At 49.5% G+C, this 18,501-nt stretch overlaps 1 protein-coding gene across 1 annotated transcript in view; it reads right to left on the bottom strand.

The window, feature by feature from the left end:
* GPX3 (glutathione peroxidase 3) overlaps nt 1–17,850 on the bottom strand; it is a 48,444-nt gene extending 30,594 nt beyond the window's left edge. The window contains exon 1 of the mRNA XM_063928682.1: nt 17,528–17,850. Within this exon, the coding sequence (XP_063784752.1) occupies nt 17,528–17,614 (87 nt within the window). The 5' untranslated portion in view covers nt 17,615–17,850. The remainder of the gene's footprint in view (nt 1–17,527) is intronic.
* Nucleotides 17,851–18,501: the final 651 nt, after the last annotated feature.

The following is an 18,501-nucleotide window of genomic DNA, read 5'->3' as shown; positions in this document are numbered from 1 at the left end:
TTGCCAATGTGCCATTTACGACACGGAGTGGCAAGGAACGGCTTAGGCCCTGGCCTATGTTCAAGGCTAGTGGTTCAGCTTCACCTGAGGATGGAAGCACTCATCCTCCTGCTAGAAAACTTAAAAGAGTTAAGAAGGCAAAAGCACAGCAAAGAACTGTGCGTTCTTCTAAATCACAAATCCCCAAGGAGAGTCCAATTGTGTCGGTTGCGATGCCTGACCTTCCCAACACTGGACGGGAAGAGGTTGCGCCTTCCACCATTTGCACGCCCCCCTGCAAGTGCTGGAAGGAGCACCTGCAGTTCAGTTCCTGATAGTCAAATTGAAGATGTCACTGTTGAAGTACACCAGGATGAGGATATGGGTGTTGCTGGCGCTGGGGAGGAAATTGACCAGGAGGATTCTGATGGTGAGGTGGTTTGTTTAAGTCAGGCACCCGGGGAGACACCTGTTGTCCGTGGGACGAATAAGGCCATTGACATGCCTGGTCAAAATACAAAAAAAATCACCTCTTCGGTGTGGAATTATTTCAACAGAAATGCGGACAACTGGTGTCAAGCTGTGTGTTGCCTTTGTCAAGCTGTAATAAGTAGGGGTAAGGACGTTAACCACCTAGGAACATCCTCCCTTATACGTCACCTGGACCGCATTCATCAGAAGTCAGTGACAAGTTCAAAAACTTTGGATGACAGCGGAAGCAGTCCACTGACCACTAAATCCCTTCCTCTTGTAACCAAGCTCCTGCAAACCACACCACCAACTCCCTCAGTGTCAATTTCCTCCTTACACAGGTTAGCCAATAGTCCTGCAGGCCATGTCACTGTCAAGTCTGACGAGTCCTCTCCTGCCTGGGATTCCTCCGATGCATCCTTGAGTGTAACGCCTACTGTTGCTGCTGTTGTTGCTGCTAGGAGTCGATCGTCATCCCAGAGGGGAAGTCAGAAGACCACTTGTACTACTTCCAGTAAGCAATTGACTGTCCAACAGTCCTTTGCGAGGAAGATGAAATATCACAGCAGTCATCCTGCTGCAAAGCGGATAATTCAGGCCTTGGCAGCCTGGGCGGTGAGAAACGTGGTTCCGGTATCCACCGTTAATTCACAGGCAACTACAGACTTGATTGAGGTACTGTGTCCCCGGTACCAAATACCATCTAGGTTCCATTTCTCTAGGCAGGCGATACCGAAAATGTACACAGACGTCAGAAAAAGAGTCACCAGTGTCCTAAAAAATGCAGTTGTACCCAATGTCCACTTAACCATGGACATGTGGACAAGTGGAGCAGGGCAGACTCAGGATTATATGACTGTGACAGCCCACTGGGTAGATGTATTGCCTCCCGCAGCAAGAACAGCAGCAGCGGCACCAGTAGCAGCATATCGCAAATGCCAACTCGTTCCTAGGCAGGCTACGCTTTGTATCACCGCTTTCCATAAGAGGCACACAGCTGACAACCTCTTACGGAAACTGAGGAACATCATCGCAGAATGGCTTACCCCAATTGGACTCTCCTGGGGATTTGTGACATCGGACAACGCCACCAATATTGTGCGTGCATTACATCTGGGCAAATTCCAGCACGTCCCATGTTTTGCACATACATTGAATTTGGTGGTGCAGAATTATTTAAAAAACGACAGGGGCGTGCAAGAGATGCTGTCGGTAGCCCGAAGAATTGCGGGCCACTTTCGGCATTCAGCCACCGCGTGCCAAAGACTGGAGCACCAGCAAACAGTCCTGAACCTGCCCTGCCATCATCTGAAGCAAGAGGTGGTAACGAGGTGGAATTCAACCCTCTATATGCTTCAGAGGATGGAGGAGCAGCAAAAGGCCATTCAAGCCTATACATCTGCCTACGACATAGGCAAAGGAGGGGGAATGCACCTGACTCAAGCGCAGTGGAGAATGATTTCAACGTTGTGCAAGGTTCTGCAACCCTTTGAACTTGCCACACGTGAAGTCAGTTCAGACACTGCCAGCTTGAGTCAGGTCATTCCCCTCATCAGGCTTTTGCAGAAGAAGCTGGATACATTGAAGGAGGAGCTAAAACAGAGCGATTCCGCTAGGCATGTGGGACTTGTGGATGGAGTCCTTAATTTGCTTAACCAGGATTCACGGGTGGTCAATCTGTTGAAATCAGAGCACTACATGTTGGCCACCGTGCTCGATCCTAGATTTAAAACCTACGTTGGATCTCTCTTTCCGGCAGACACAAGTCTGCACAGGTTCAAAGACCTGCTGGTGAGAAAATTGTCAAGTCAAGCGGAACGTGACCCGTCAACAGCTCCTCCTTCACATTCTCCCGCAACTGGGGCTGCGAAGAAAAGGCTAAGAATTCCGAGCCCACCCACTGGCGGTGATGCAGGGCAGTCTGGAGCGAGTGCTGACATCTGGTCCGGACTGAAGGACCTGCCAACGATTACTGACATGTCGTCTACTGTCACTGCATATGATTCTGTCACCATTGAAAGAATGGTGGAGGATTATATGAGTGACCGCATCCAAGTAGGCACGTCAGACAGTCCGTACGTATAGTATACTGGCAGGAAAAAGAGGCAATTTGGAGGCCCTTGCAGAAACTGGCTTTATTTTACCTAAGTTGCCCCCCCCCCTCCAGTGTTTACTCCGAAAGAGTGTTTAGTGCAGCCGCTCACCTTGTCAGCAATCGGCGTCCGAGGTTACTTCCAGAAAATGTGGAGAAGATGATGTTCATCAAAATGAATTATAATCAATTCTTCCGTGGAGACATTCACCAGCAGCAATTGCCTCCAGAAAGTACACAGGGACCTGAGATGGTGGATTCCAGTGGGGACAAATTAATAATCTGTGAGGAGGGGGATGTACACAGTGAAAGGGGTGAGGAATCGGACGATGAGGAGGAGGTGGACATCTTGCCTCTGTAGAGCCAGTTTGTGCAAGGAGAGATTGATTGCTTCTTTTTTGGTGGGGGCCCAAACCAACCAGTCATTTCAGTCACAGTCGTGTGGCAGACCCTGTCGCTGAAATGATGGGTTCGTTAAAGTGTGCATGTCCTGTTTATACAACATAAGGGTGGATGGGAGAGCCCAAGGACAATTCCATCTTGCACCTCTTTTTTCTTTCATTTTTCTTTGCATCATGTGCTGTTTGGGGACAATTTTTTTGAAGTGCCATCCTGCCTGACACTGCAGTGCCACTCCTAAATGGGCAGGTGTTTGTGTCGGCCACTTGGGTCGCTTAGCTTAGCCATCCAGCGACTTTGGTGCACCTCTTTTTTTCTTTGCATCATGTGCTGTTTGGGGACTATTTTTTAAATCTGCCGTCCTGTCTGACACTGCAGTGCCACTCCTAGATGGGCCAGGTGTTTGTGTCGGCCACTTGGGTCGCTTAGCTTAGTCATCCAGCGACCTCGGTGCAAATTTTAGGACTAAAAATAATATTGTGAGGTGTGAGGTGTTCAGAATAGACTGGAAATGAGTGGAAATTATGGTTATTGAGGTTAATAATACTATGGGATCAAAATGACCCCCAAATTCTATGATTTAAGCTGTTTTTGAGGGTTTTTTGTAAAAAAAAAAACCAAATGCAAAACACAACCGAATCCGACAAAAAATTTTCAGGGAGGTTTTGCCAAAACGCGTCCGAATCCAAAACACGGCCGCGGAACCGAATCCAAAACCAAAACACAAAACCCGAAAAATGTCCGGTGCACATCACTACTTTATATGTCTGTTTATATTTTTAAAATGTGTCCCCAGCCAAAAATCCTAGAACCTTGTTGTGGGACAAAACAGAACGTCTTCTAGTACAACATGAACAGAACAAAATGTAAGTTGCTCATAGCAGTTAGAAAATACAATTCATGTGTGCGTGAAAGGGAGGGGGTAGTCTAAGCTAGAAATACATTGGGTATTAACCCCCGATGTCTCCCAGCACACCAAGCTGCACCTGTACTAAGATATGAAGGACTATATATAGAATAGAAATCTATGTCTAAGATATATATATATATATATATATATATATATATATATTTATTCCTTCATGTCTTAGTACAGTTACATCTTAGTGTACTGGGGGACACCGGGGGTTAATTCCCAATGTATTTCTAGTGCAACATGAAGCATTCTAGTAGAACAGAAAGTGCTCTAGTACGACATGAAGCATTCCAGTATAACAGGAAGCATTCTAGTAGAACAGAAAGTGCTCTAGTACGACATGAAGCATTCCAGTATAACAGGAAGCATTCTAGTAGAACAGAAAGTGCTCTAGTACAACATGAAGAATTCTAGAAGAACAGGAAGCATTCTAGTAGAACAGAAAGTGCTCTAGTACAACATGAAGCATTCTAGTAGAACAGAAAGCATTCTAGTAGAACAGAAAGCATTCTAGTAGAACAGAAAGTGTTCTAGTACAACATGAAGCATTTTAGAAGAACATGAAGCATTATAGTAGAACAGAAAGTGTTCTAGTACAACATGAAGCATTCTAGAAGAACAGAAAGCATTCTAGTAGATTAGAAAGTGTTCTAGTTCAACATGCAGCATTTTAGCAGAGCAGGAAGCATTCTAGAAGAACAGAAAGTGTTCTAGTACAACATGAAGCATTCTAGAAGAACTGGAAGCATTCCAGTAGAACAGAAAGTGTTCTAGTACAACATGAAGGATTTTAGAAGAACAGAAAGTGTTCTAGTACAACATGAAGCATTCTAGAAGAGCAGGAATCATTCTAGAAGAACAGGAAGTGTTCTAGTACAACATGGTGCCTTCTAGAAGAACAGGAATCATGCTAGTAGAACAGAAAGTGTTCTAGTAGAGCAGGAAGCATTCCAGAAACCAGAAAGTGTTCTAGTACAACATGAAGCATTCTAGTGGAGCAGGAAGCATTCCAGTAGAACATTAAGTGAGTACAACATGAAATGTTCTAATAGAACAGAAAGTGCTCTAGTGGAACAGGTAGCATACTAGTACAGTTTAGAATGTACATTGAAACAGTTGATTGGTTCAACTTCGTACAGGTTACAAAGCTTTATCACACATGATAAAACATCATTTATACATACCTCCAATTCTACAATATATTGTATATTACACAAATAACAAACATCTCCTATATATTAGCCCAAGTCTGTAATTCTGTGCCTGGCCGTAACGCTGGGCGGAGTCACAGTGGCTGCATGCAGGCCAGGAACACTCCCCTCCCTCTGTCCGCCCATCCCCGCCCAGTCTCCTCCCCGTCTCCGCCCACTCCCCTGTCTCCCTCCTCACCGTACACTCCCTGGTGACAGTGCAGCCGGGGACTGTAAGCGGGGCTCTCAGTAACCGCTGGCGCACAGTGTGGAGGAGAATTGTGGAGGACCAGTGACAGCCGCCCCCCCTCCCACCCGCGCCACACACATCATCCAACACATCCACCCGCGGCACATGGCCCGCACCACTCCGCGGCTCCTACAGCATGCACCACATCCACCCGCGGCACACCGCCCACGCCACCCCGCACCCTCCCACCCGCGGCTCCTACAGCATGCACCACATTCACCCGCGGCACACGGCCCGCGCCACCCCGCACCCTCCCACCCGTGGCTCCTACAGCATGCACCATATCCACCCGCTGCACACGGCCCGCGCCACCCCGCACCCTCCCACCCGCGGCTCCTACAGCATGCACCATATCCACCCGCGGCACACGGCCCACGCCACCCCGCACCCACCCACCCGCGGCACCCACTGCATCCACCCCACCCATGGCACACACCCCTCCCCACCCGTGGCACTCCCGCCCCCTCCCCCACCCGCGACTCCCACAGCACCCACCACATCCGCCCCCCACCCGCGGCACACGTCCCTCCCCCACCCACGGCACCCCTGCACCTCCCCCACCCCACCCCCATCTCTCCCCCCCTTTTACTACTACGCACCCTCCACCCCACCCGCCCCTCTTCCACCCCCAGCACCCGCGCACCACCCCCATACCCACTTCCCCACCACCCCCGCACCCTCCACCCCACCCGCGGCACCCACAGCATCCACCACATCCGCTGCACACGCCCCTCCCCCGCCCGCTGCACTGCCACCCCACCCCTAGCACCTGTCCCCCACCCCCCCATCCATCCCCCACCCATGGTACACGCCCCATCCCGTAGCACCCACAACCCGCAAATCCCCCCCTCCCTTCCCAATCCGCAGCACACCCGCACTCCCATACCCACCTCTCCCCCCCACGCCCCCGCATGCTCCGGCCCTCCCCCACCCACGGCACCCACAGCATTCACCCAGTAGCGGATCTTGCCACGGGCAAGCAGGACTTTTGCCCGGGGCGCCGCCTTCCGGAGGGCGCTGGCGCCATCCGGAGGGCGCCGCACCGTGGCAAGATCCGCCACTGCTGCCCGCTGTGTCCCCCGTCCGCCTCCGCTGCCCGTTGCCGTCCGCCTCCTGTGAAGGGAACTAGACGCTATGCGTCTAGTTTCCCTTCGTGGAGAGTAACTTTGCTGAGCGGTGCGCGATGACGTCATCGCGCACCGCACAGCAAAGGTCCTCTCCACGAAGGGAACTAGACGCATAGCGTCTAGTTTCCCTTCGTGGAGAGGACCTTTTGCTGTGCGGTGCGCGATGACGTCATCGCGCACCGCTCAGCATTCAAGCGGCGCTAGCAATGTACAGGGGGAGTAACTGACCACGCCCCCTGTATTAGGACACACCCCTTTTCCTGCCCGGGGCGCAGAGCGCCCTTGAACCGGCCCTGCATTCACCACATTCGTGCCCCACCTGCGGCACGCGCCCCCCCTCTCACCCACAGCATCCACCCCACACCTGCCTCACACGCCCCCCCACCACCCGCCGCACTCCCTCCCCCACCCGTATCACCCACAGCCACATCACCCCCCGCCCCTCCCCTGCCCGCAGCGCATCCGGACCCCCACCACACCGTCACAGCCGCCACTCCTACAACCACAGCACCTCCGGCCCCCTCCCCCACCCACATCATCTATAGACACCTTCCCTCATTCGCCGACCTACCACACCTTCCCTCTCCCATCCGCAGCACCTCTTGACCCACAGCACCTCCAGACCCCATCCACGCCTCCCCTGCAGCCACCCCTCCTCCACCCGCAGCACTTCTAGAACCCATCACCCTACCTCACCCCCCCTGCAACCCCACCTCCTCAAACACCCCCCCACTACATCGCCCCTCCCCCACGCACAGCACCTCCAGACCCCCTCCTTCATCCACAGCCCCCCGCACCTGCCCATTCACCACCAGCAGCATCTACAGACCCCATCTGCACCCCCCCAAACCCCCCACCCCTGGCACCCCGCCCCCACCCGCAGCATCCCCACGCATGCAGCACCCCCCCACCTGCCCCTCCTCCACCCGCCGCGGAAGCAGCACACCCGGACCTCCACAACCGCCGTATTCCCGCACCCACCCCTCACTCACCCACAGCGCCCACGGACTGCCTACCCCACCCGCAACACCCCTGCACCCGCCACTCCCTCAACCACAGCACCTCCGACCCCCTCACCCACCCACATTATCTATAGACACCCTCCCCCATCTGCAGACCTCACCCACCCGCAACACCTCTGGCTCACCACCTGAGGGACCTCCAGACTCCCTCCCCCATCCACGGCTCCCCTGCAGCCACCCCTCCCCCATCCACAGCATCCACATACCCCATCCGTGCCATCCCACACCTCTCCCACCCACAGCACTTCTGAAACCCGTCCCCTAAGCTCACCCCCCCTGCACCTCCAAACGCACCCCCTACATCGCCCCTCCCACACACACATCACCTCCAGACCCCCTCCTTCATCCACAGCCCCCCACACCCACCCCTCCCCCACCACCTTTAGACCCCCTCCCCCATCTGCGCCTCCTCCACACCTACCCCTCCCCCACCCACAGCACCTCTGCAACCTTTCCGCCATCAGTGCCACTGCACTCACACCTCCACCACCCTGTCAAAGTCGAAAAATATCGTTATTCTCATGCCTTGTACTAACCCCATGCGCTTGCCCGCTGCATGTGCACCATTCTCTCCCGTGCGTGCGCATATTCGCAGTTGCGTAATGGCGCCTCCACGGTCGTGCGCTCAGGCGCATGGTATGTGCATTTACGGTAGAGTTTGTGTGCGTCTGGCGGGCGACTCGATCGTCACATAATTAATCCAAATAGTGTATTTTATAGGTTATGGTCCTCTTAATAATATCAGTGAGTTTGTTTAGTGTAACTGGTTCATGGACAGAGAAATCCCTCTTTACATGATACGAAGGGTCAGACAGGTTTTGAGCAGTTGTGTTTAGTATGCAACGGTAGAGTATATTATTATAAACATTCCGGTGTTGGTTTGAAAGAGATTAATCGCTCCTGCGAATAGTTATGTTTATAAGAAGTTTATGGACATTTACTGTATTTGCAGTTCATTATCCATGCGGTGGGAATCCTGAGATTCCCTCCCACCTGAGCAGTATGAAATAGTCACAGCCCACCTGTTCGAATCAACCTATGACCTTTTGTTATAATGTGAAGACAGATTCCTGTGTCCAATGAACAATGAGATTGTAGGCCCCTTTGTAGTGTACTGTATGTAGTGTATATAAGGCAGCCAGTCTGGGCCAGCTCAGTCTACTCTCCACAAAAGGTTTTCATCACTGACTAACTTGAGAGCTGGTACCAGGACTGCGCAGCGATTATTCCCCAGTGTGTAAGTTTTTCTCTGTAACCAACTTATTCTCTGTTTGTATTTGCCATACTCTCTCTCTCTCTGTTATTGTTACGCTGTTGTATATTGTATATTTTCCGTTATTCTGTGTAGGTGTTTTATGTTAGTGCTGTAGTGTATAAACTGTAACTGTTTTCCCCTTTTACATACTAAAACCATCTAGTTAAAGGTTTTGGAACCTTAAAGGTATTGTGTGTTTTATCATTACATTGCTAAGGGTAATCTGAGTGTCTCAATCGCTCAAGCGACTTTTACATAACGGAGGTTAATCAGCGTTACATTGTGTTGCATACAAGGTTTACTGTGTGTCATCCTGTGAGCGTCTGCGACGCTCGTGTTCCTCTTGTGGGCACAGCGTCCGCTACGCTGGTAGCGTAGCATTACGGTACTCGGACCGCCTATAGCGTGCTCGATACCCAGCGTAAGCCGTGAGCGAACGTGCTGCTCGTGCGTCTCGACCACGGCCTAGCGTCTGCTACGCTAAGTGCGTACCCTTACGGTACCCCGTACGCCCATTGCGTACTGAGTCTCTTGCCAGTATATAGTGAATGTTATAAGATAAATATTTAGCTTTATCAACCCGCAACACCTGTGGACCCCCTCCCGCACCCACCCCTCCACCACACGTAGCACCTCGGACACCATCCGCAGCCGCTACAAGTGATTCCCTGATTCGGGGTGATCAGCGGCACAGATAGGCACCTCCACCTCACTGCACCGACCCCCTTTCCAACCCCCCCCCCCACCCCACACACACACTGAACTTTTGTGAGTATAGTTGCTACCAATAAACTTTGGATTAATAATACTGTGGCCATTATGTGTCTAAGCGACACTACTACCTGTGGGCATTGTGTATAAGTGGCGCTGCTACCTGTGGCCATTGTGTGTAGAACAAACTCTGCTACCTGTGGCCACTGTGTGTATACGCGACTCTGCTATCTGTGGACATTGTGTATAAGTGGCGCTGCTACCTGTGGGCACTGTGTGTATAAACGCAGCTACTACCTTTGGCCTATGTATCTAGAACCAACTCTGCTACCTGTGGGCACTGTGTGTATAAGCGGTGCTGCTACCAGTGGCCATTGTGTGTATAAGCGGCTCTGCTACCTGTGGCCACTGTGTGTATAAGCGCCTCTGTTACCTATGGGAATTGTGTGTAGAAATGACACTGCTACCGGGGCCATTGTGTGTATAAGCACCACTGCTACCTGTGGGTATTTGTGTATAAACGTCTCTGCTACCTGTGGGTACTGTGTGTATAAGCGGCTCTGCTACCTGTGGGCACTGTGTATATAAGCGCCTCTGCCCCCTGTGGGTATTGTGTATATAAGCGCCTCTGCTACCTGTGGGTATTGTGTGTATAAACGTCTCTGCTACCTGTGGGTATTGTGTGTGTATAAGCGGCTCTGCTACCTGTGGGCACTGTGTGTGTATAAGCGGCTCTGCTACCTGTGGGCACTGTGTGTGTATAAGCGGCTCTGCTACCTGTGGGTATTGTGTGTATAAGCTGCGCTGCTGCCTCTGGCCACTGTGTGTATAAGCGCCTCTGCTACCTGTGGGTATTGTGTGTATAAGCGGCTCTGCTACCTGTGGGTATTGTGTGTATAAGCTGTGGTGCTACCTCTGGCCACTGTGTGGATACGTGGCTCCGTTACCTGTGGCCACTGTGTGTATAAGCTGCGCTGCTACCTGTGTCCATTGTGTGTATACGCGGCTCTGAAACCTGTGACCACTGTGTGTATAAGCTGCGCTGCATACACTAGCAGTATATACTACACTATGTTATTCATTGTGCCCTGCGGCCACTCTTCACGCCCTCACAAAGGGCTATGCCCCCTTGACAATCGCACGCCCTTCCCCCTTACAATATTTACCCAATAGCATAAACTTTTTTCCAGGTAATACTCCATATAATAACAATTATAGCACAGCTAAAGCACGTGCAGAGGTTAATGGGTCGTAGCCTCATGCAACGGTATTTTCTGTCTAACACCTTGCCTCTCTTTATCCTCTCCCTACCACCCTGCCTCTCCCTATCCTTTACCGATCGCACAGCGTTTCTGTACATTCCCTTTCTCCCCCCCTACGCCTCTCTATCTTTTCTCAACCGGACACCATTTCTGTATGCCCTCTATACTGCCCTGCGTTTCTGGATCTGTTATCTACCGACCTGCGTATGTTCAAAGGTGTGCAGGGGTTAACAGGGCCTAGCATCAAACGACGGTGTGAAGAGCGCCCGTATGGCGCGATGAATCACCTAGTACAATATATACAACAAGAGCTTTTTAGTTTAAGGATCTTCTGATATAAGAGTAGAATAAGGTCACTTGTTCCATTATTTCCCTGTTTCAAACCTACAATACAAGTCCAGTCTGGGGGCCCCAGAAGGCTGCTCTGTCTGAGAGGAAGGCCAGGGATTCTAAAGGTCTTACATATTCATGTTATCCGGAAGAGTCTAATCACACAGTGTACTATGCCTTATCCCAGCTATAAGCTCCGGGTACATCTAATCCTGCACATCATATTGATGTTATTATTAGGATTGTCTGGCAGCTTTTAGTGTATATATAAATACATATTATCAGTGTTTGTTGATGCTGTCACAGTCAGACACGGGGTCTATTCATGAAGCAGTGAAAAGTGTGGAGACGTGAGCCTGTGGAGAAGTTCCCCATGGCAACCAATCAGCATTGAAGTAACAGTTATAATTTGCATACTATACAATTGTACGGAGCAGCTGATTGGTTGCCAGGGGCAACTTCTCCACAGGCTCACTTCTCCACTCTTTTCACTGCTTCATGAATAGACCCCAGTGTCTTGTACCAGCAAGAACCAAGTCTAGATTGAAAACATTTAAGAGATGCTATTTGCAATACTGTATGTTGGATCACATGTTAACTGGATGGAAGACGTTCTATAGTTGGTAGGAGAGGGGGCGTCTCATCAGGACGATGGATAATAAAGGATGCTTACAATTATCAACAAACAATCACTTTGATTTCTCATCATCTTTTGGCCCAGTAGTCAAAAGGCGTGTCACAACATGGAGTTATAAAAAAAACCCTTCTGCATGTGTTAATGGAGTATAAATGTCAATATTTTAGTAAGATGGACACAAGAGATTGAGGCTTGTGAATGATCTGCACTGGATGTATACTGTATTATATGGTTACAATGCCTGCATATATTATTTAGAAACTGGACTTGACAAGTGGTTGCTAGGGGTTACAGCACACATTATACCAGCTGCTGTTTCAGGTAGAATGTAGTAAATTTGTTTGAGTTCAGTAACAAATCACTTGCCTATTCACCAGGAGTGTCCGTGGAGACTCCTGAATTTGGGTAGAGTGGAAAACAATACCGTATCCCGTCCGCTTCTGTAGTGAAGTGGGCGGGGCAGGACGATGGTGACGCAATTTGCTGTGAGGGACATCATTGTGGTTTCATCAATGCTGTAGAATGCCACAAATCTATCTTTTTAAACGTACTTGTTATGTCAGCTGAAATATCCAGCACACAAGTAGATAGGTTAGAATATCCATAATAAATGTTTGTTTGTTTTTTGCCAGAAAGCAGTCAAAATGTAATACAAATAAATCACAGACCGTCTTATTATTGATTGGGGGATATTAATCAGAATGTGAGGAGTTGCAATTATTGAATAATAATAATAATAATAATTGTTCAATAATTGTAAAGGCAGCTTAGTTTTAAAATGCACCTTCACAATTGTACAGTATTAAGGATTAACCATGAGAAACATTTTTATCTCATGGATATATGGGTATTCAAACTCGGATTTAAAATACGAATTCTGAACCGCGGGAAGATTCGAACCGGGTCTCTGTTCAGATCGGATCTCCTCGGGGGAATCCAGACTGGGTTTTGGTTCGGATCAGATCCACAAAGTTCGTGTCGATTCAGATTTCTGAAGAATGTCAACAGTGAGAATGTCGACGCCCTATTTTAGGGTAAGGGTGGGTTAGGCTGCAACTAGGGTCAGGGTAAAAGTTAGGCTATGGTTAGGGTTAGATAAAACTTGCATGCAAAATCGCTGACTATCAACATTCTGGCAGTGTTGACATTATGTCAGTATCGACATTCTGAATTACCACAACTAATAGATGGAATCTAATAGGCCGATACATTTAGCTGCGGAAAGTACCACAGCCTCACACATCAGCCTATAGGAGCAGAAATCAGCTGCCATAAAGGGTACTACAGAATAGTGAAACAACCTAGAATAACTGGAAGTTATTTATTTATTACCAGTTATTTATATAGCGCACACATATTCCGCAGCGCTTTTACAGAGAATATTTGCCCATTCACATCAGTCCCTGCCCCAGTGGAGCTTACAATCTATATTCCCTACCGCATGTACACACAGACACATTCACACTAGGGTTCATTTTGTTTGGAGCCAATTAATCTATCAGTATATTTTTTGGATTGTGGGAGGAAACCGGAGTACCCGGAGGAAACCCACACAAGTACAGGGAGAATATACAAACTCCACACAGTTAGGGCCATGGTGGGAATCGAACCCATGACGTCAGTGCTGTGAGGCAGTAATACTAACCATTACACCATTCGTACTGCCCAACTTAGTGAACAGATCTGCTGTGACAGCGTAGTCTTTAGAGTAGGGGTGGCCCACCCCGGGGGGCAATAAGCGGACCTTCAGCTGCCCCTGCTTTAGAAAGTCATATAACAAAACAAAGAGTAATAACAATCAAGCAACACTGTAGAAGCAATTAACTGGTTATTTTAATGAGGTATTGGGACAAGCAAACAGCCACTAATTCCCTTTGTTGCAGGGACACTGTACGTCGATTACTGTAGGCTGAGTTCAGCAGACAGCGACAACCAGAAACTGCTGGAAACCACTATGACAATGACCAGGATTGTGTTGAATCCAGTTGTGGTTTTGCTATTCCTAGCTGTGTAACTAGGAGCAGATGGTGTTTTCATGTATTCGTTTTACTTGTGTGTTTTTTACATCAAATACACAAAGAGAATGACAGTTCCCACATAACTGGCAGCAGAAACGTCTCCTCGGAGGCTTGTTGCAGACATGTATTGTAAACAGGATACTGAAACAGAAGGTTGAGTTTTGGAATATTAATGTCTGACCATCTGTAATATCCCTTTCACACCGCACAAATAACCCGGTATCGGCATACTGCCGGGTTGACACGGGTCGGCGTGCGGTGTGAAAGCGCCATAGTCGAAATCCTGGTTTGCCTGACCCGGTGATTCAACCCGGGAATAAAGCAGTGTTATTCCCGGGTTGAATACCGGGTCAGTGACAGCGTAAATGGGCTCCGGGCCGATGCAACCCAGAACCCGTTAACTACAACAGAGAGAGGCAGCGTGGATATGATCTCATCTTCCAGCTCCGCCCCCGCTGTCAGCTCCGCCCCCCACCACTATGGCAACCCGCCCGGCATATTGCCGGATCGGGGAAGCCAGCAGTAGCGTCCAATGCCAGATCCCACCCGGGAAGGACCCGTTTCCAATTTCCGGGTGGGATCCGGCATTGGCGATATGAAAGGGGTGTAATTGTCAACACATAAACCTGCTGGTCATGGAGGAATTTACACGGAGCAGTAAAACCTTATCTGCATATATGCACGTGTACTTAACCTGTTTCTGAAAGCCTATTATACACTTAAGGGGTCTATTATTTACTAAGCCTTGAATGGAGCTAAAGTGGACAGAAATAAATGGGGATATCCAATTACCGGTGAATTAACATCGGATCCGAAAAACTGCAGTTTTTATGACTTTTTTCCGATGTTTCACCGATTTTTTTTTTTACAGGCTATCCAATATGGATTGCCCGTAGAAAAGAAAGCTGACCTCACGAAAACATACAGGTTCAGTGAGGCAGACGACACAAAATCCCCGATAACCACGGCAACCTGCAGTGTCCCTTACCCGCCGCAGCAGCGGCAGGCTGGGACTGTAAAAAGGGCGCCGCGGCCCAGGAGCCGGCACTTGGAGTTTAACCCCAGAAGGGAAGCCGGGGCAGTGCCATGACCCGAATCCCCCATCTTCTCCCACCCCCGGTCACATGGAGAGCGGTCATGTGACCGGAGGGAGCCGGAACTGCAGCGCTGCATCGGGAGCTGTGAGGAGCCAGCACCCAGTGCAGCATCAGGTAACCCCCGATAAGCCGCTGCTCGTGCCGGCTTATCGGGGCTAATAGGATAGCCCCCAGCGGGATAATTAGCCCTGGTAAATTACCGGGGCAAATTAGATATCCCCCAAAGCAACTGCCATGTTACAGGCTGTATATGAAAAGTGACACTTAGGAGCTGATTGGCTGGTACTTTATCTCCATCCACTTTATCTCCATCCAAGGCTTAGTAAATACACCCCTAAGCAGTGGCACAGGACCACATCTGCTAGGACACTGTTGTTCTTAAGGGGGGTACTCACGGAGCGATCGCTGCTTAAAATCTAAGCATTAGATTTTAAGCATGATCTCTCCGTGTGTACCCCCCACAGTGATAGCGATGTGCAGCCCCTCGCATCGCTATCGCTGGTGATAGATTGGCCTGCATGCCAGCTCAATCTATCAGGTCGCTCATTTCACCTGCTGGGTGAAATGAGCGGTCCCCCCCACCCCAGCCCCCCGCACACTCAGCACACATCTCTCCCCAAATCGGGCCATGAATATAGCCCTTTACGCTCCAATAGAGCAGCGATTTTTTTACGGGGTCTATTTAACAAAGATTGCTTTATCTTGTATCATAAATTACCACCGCTTATCTTCCCAATGATGCTGGCCTGGCAGCAGTGAGGCTGAGTTTACTGCTGTGACGGGCCACTGTGGAAGCAAATGCTCATGCGTGCCCCGGCTTACAGCGCCAGTTTCACCAAAAATTAAAGATTTTTAAAAATACATTTAAGAAAATAACTACAGGACAGGGGTTCCCAACCAGGGTCCTTAAGGCTCACTTAAGGGCCCTACACACTTGCCGATGCCAATAAACGATATGAACGTTTTCGTTCATTAATGAATGAGAACTCGTTCATATCATTCAGTGTGTAGGCACCAACGATGAACGATGCGCGACCCCGCGGTCGTTCATTGTTGGTGCCGGGTCGCTTATGCATGCCGGCCAATATGGACGATCTCGTCCATATTAGCATGCACTGCTATGGAGTCGGGTGACCACTCCCCCCCCCCCCCCCCTCCTGCCTTAACAGCCGTCGGGCAGCTCAGCGGCACATCGCCGTATGTGTAGGGCCCTTAACAGTCCAGGTTTTAGGGATAGCCATACTTGAGAACTTCTAGTGCCTAACCCTAACCCCCCTAGTGCCTAACCCTAACCCCCCCAGTGCCTAATCCTGACCCTTCCAGTGCCTAACCCTAACCCCCCCAGTGCCTACACCTGACCCTCCCTAGTGCCTATCCCTAACCGTCCCTAGTGCATAACCCTAACCCCCCCCCCCAGTGCCTAACCCTAGCCCCCTCCAGTGCCTAACCCTAACCCCTCCTAGTGCCTAATCCTAACCCCTCCTAGTGCCTATCCCTAACCCCTCCTAGTGCCTAATCCTAACCCCTCCTAGTGCCTATCCCTAACCCCTCCTAGTGCCTATCCCTAACCCCTCCTAGTGCCTAACCCCCCCTAGTACCTAACCCTAACCCCTCTCAGTGCATAACCCTAACCCCTCCTAGTGCCTAACCCTAACCCCCCCTAGTACCTAACCCTAACCCCTCGAAGTGCCTAACCCTAACCCCTCGAAGTGCCTAACCCTAACCCCCCCTAGTACCTAACCCTAACCCCTCGAAGTGCCTAACCCTAACCCTAACCCTAACTCTAACCCCCTCCAAGTGCCTAACCCTAACTGCCCTAGTGCCTAACTCTAACCGCCCCCTAGTACCTAACCCTAACCCCTCTCAGAGCATAACCCTAACCCCTCCTAGTGCCTAACCCTAACCCCCCCTAGTACCTAACCCTAACCCCTCTCAGTGCATAACCCTAACCCCTCTCAGTGCATAACCCTAACCCCTCGAAGTGCCTAACCCTAATCCCCCCTAGTGCCTATCCCTAACCCCCTCCAAGTGCCTAACCCTAACTGCCCTAGTGCCTAACTCTAACCCCCCCTAGTACCTAACCCTAACCCCTCTCAGAGCATAACCCTAACCCCTCCTAGTGCCTAATCTTAACCCCCCCCTAGTGCATAACCCTAACCCCTCCAAGTGCCTAACCCTAACCCCCTGCCCTCAGGCCCTAAAAATGACGAACCCTGACACTTACCTTTGGATGTCGGCTGTCCTGAGTGGTGTCGGGATTCCGGTGTCTGGTCACATGACAGCCGGCATCCTGACCGCCGGGACACTGAACGCATCTCGTCCCAAGCCACCGATCCCCTAATCCTTAATTATTAAATGTAATTAGATTTTCTATTGCCATTTCCCAGTGACTGTGTTATTGTAATATTGTAACGATAAAGCATAAATGTGTAATTGGCTTTTGTAAATTAATATTTTTATATATATATATATATATATATATATATATATATATATATATATATATATATAATCTGTTGAATCTGTTATGGTATCTGTTATAAATGAAACACTGCTAGCAATTTAGATATTTATTAGTGTCAGATTGATGCAGGTTATTGATGCACAAAGTGAGACGAGAATTTAAAGGTGCAATATCAGACATTGTGGCAAGCAGATTACAAAACGATGACAGTAGCATACTGTATTAGGTATATAAAGAAGAAGATGGCAGATAGTAATAATAATTCTAACAACAATAGTAATACATGCAGGAGAGATTGTTTTCTTACCGACTTCTGGTCATTTTCCTTCTGTGCCTGCACTAGAGCAGCCAGGAAACAAGGCAGAAGCCACGACAGCCCAAATTTCGCCCCCATTCTGGGGCAGCGCAGCAACCTCAGCAGCCTGTGGTATGTGGCAGCAGAAGGCAGCACAGTCCTGGTTATCTCTCTCCACCTCTGTAGCACTCAGGAATAATGACACGTTCCAGGGATCACACACTAAAAGGCTCTGAGGCAGGACCAGTGCCAGCCAATAGGAAGAGGTGAATGAGGAACTGAGAGGCTTAACCCTCTGGAAAGCTGTGTAGTCATAGAGATTACGCTCTTCTTCCCTGTGGATTTAGACAAGCATGTTATTGATATGTTTGCACACGTGTGTCTCTGCTGTGTCACAGGAAATTTCATTTTCTAACATCAAAAGTGTTTTCACTTTTGCAGATGAGGACACGCGGAATCACTTTTTATCAAATTATGCTGATTGTTCTCATTCTTTTTCATTTTTTTTTTTTTCCATCTGCCCTATTTATCAGGAAACACAACTCAGGGCCTAATTCATATTTATACACAAACCTGATGCTTTGTGTGCACATACGATGTATGATTGACATGCTGTGATATTTGGGGGGCGACACCCAGCACTGTTCTTCAAAACGGGGACGTGCTGCCCTCATTTTAAAGGTATGACAGGTCCAGGGTCTGCGTCGTTGGACACAGACTTCCTGGACCCGGGTGTCCAGATCATACGGCCAAACTGCAAAAGCTTCAGCCGACGCAGGTTGACCGGTGCCTAAAACCATCACGAATTGGGACGTGATCCGAGGACGCAGCGCTTGGATCTCGTTTATGCTAACAGGAGGCGTCTATTTCCTGCAGACGCCTCCTGCTGCTTTTGCATTTTAATGACACGGAATTGCACAGGTGCTTCCTTGCGGGTGTGCAATTCCTTCCAGACATGAATTACGCCCCAGCTCCTGAGGCTGAGA

The sequence above is a fragment of the Pseudophryne corroboree genome, chromosome 6, assembly GCF_028390025.1.
Source record: "Pseudophryne corroboree isolate aPseCor3 chromosome 6, aPseCor3.hap2, whole genome shotgun sequence".
NCBI classification, from domain to species: Eukaryota; Metazoa; Chordata; class Amphibia; order Anura; family Myobatrachidae; genus Pseudophryne; species Pseudophryne corroboree.
The sequence above is the reverse complement of the archived record's forward strand: the minus strand, read 5'-3'. Positions and strand labels throughout refer to the sequence as shown.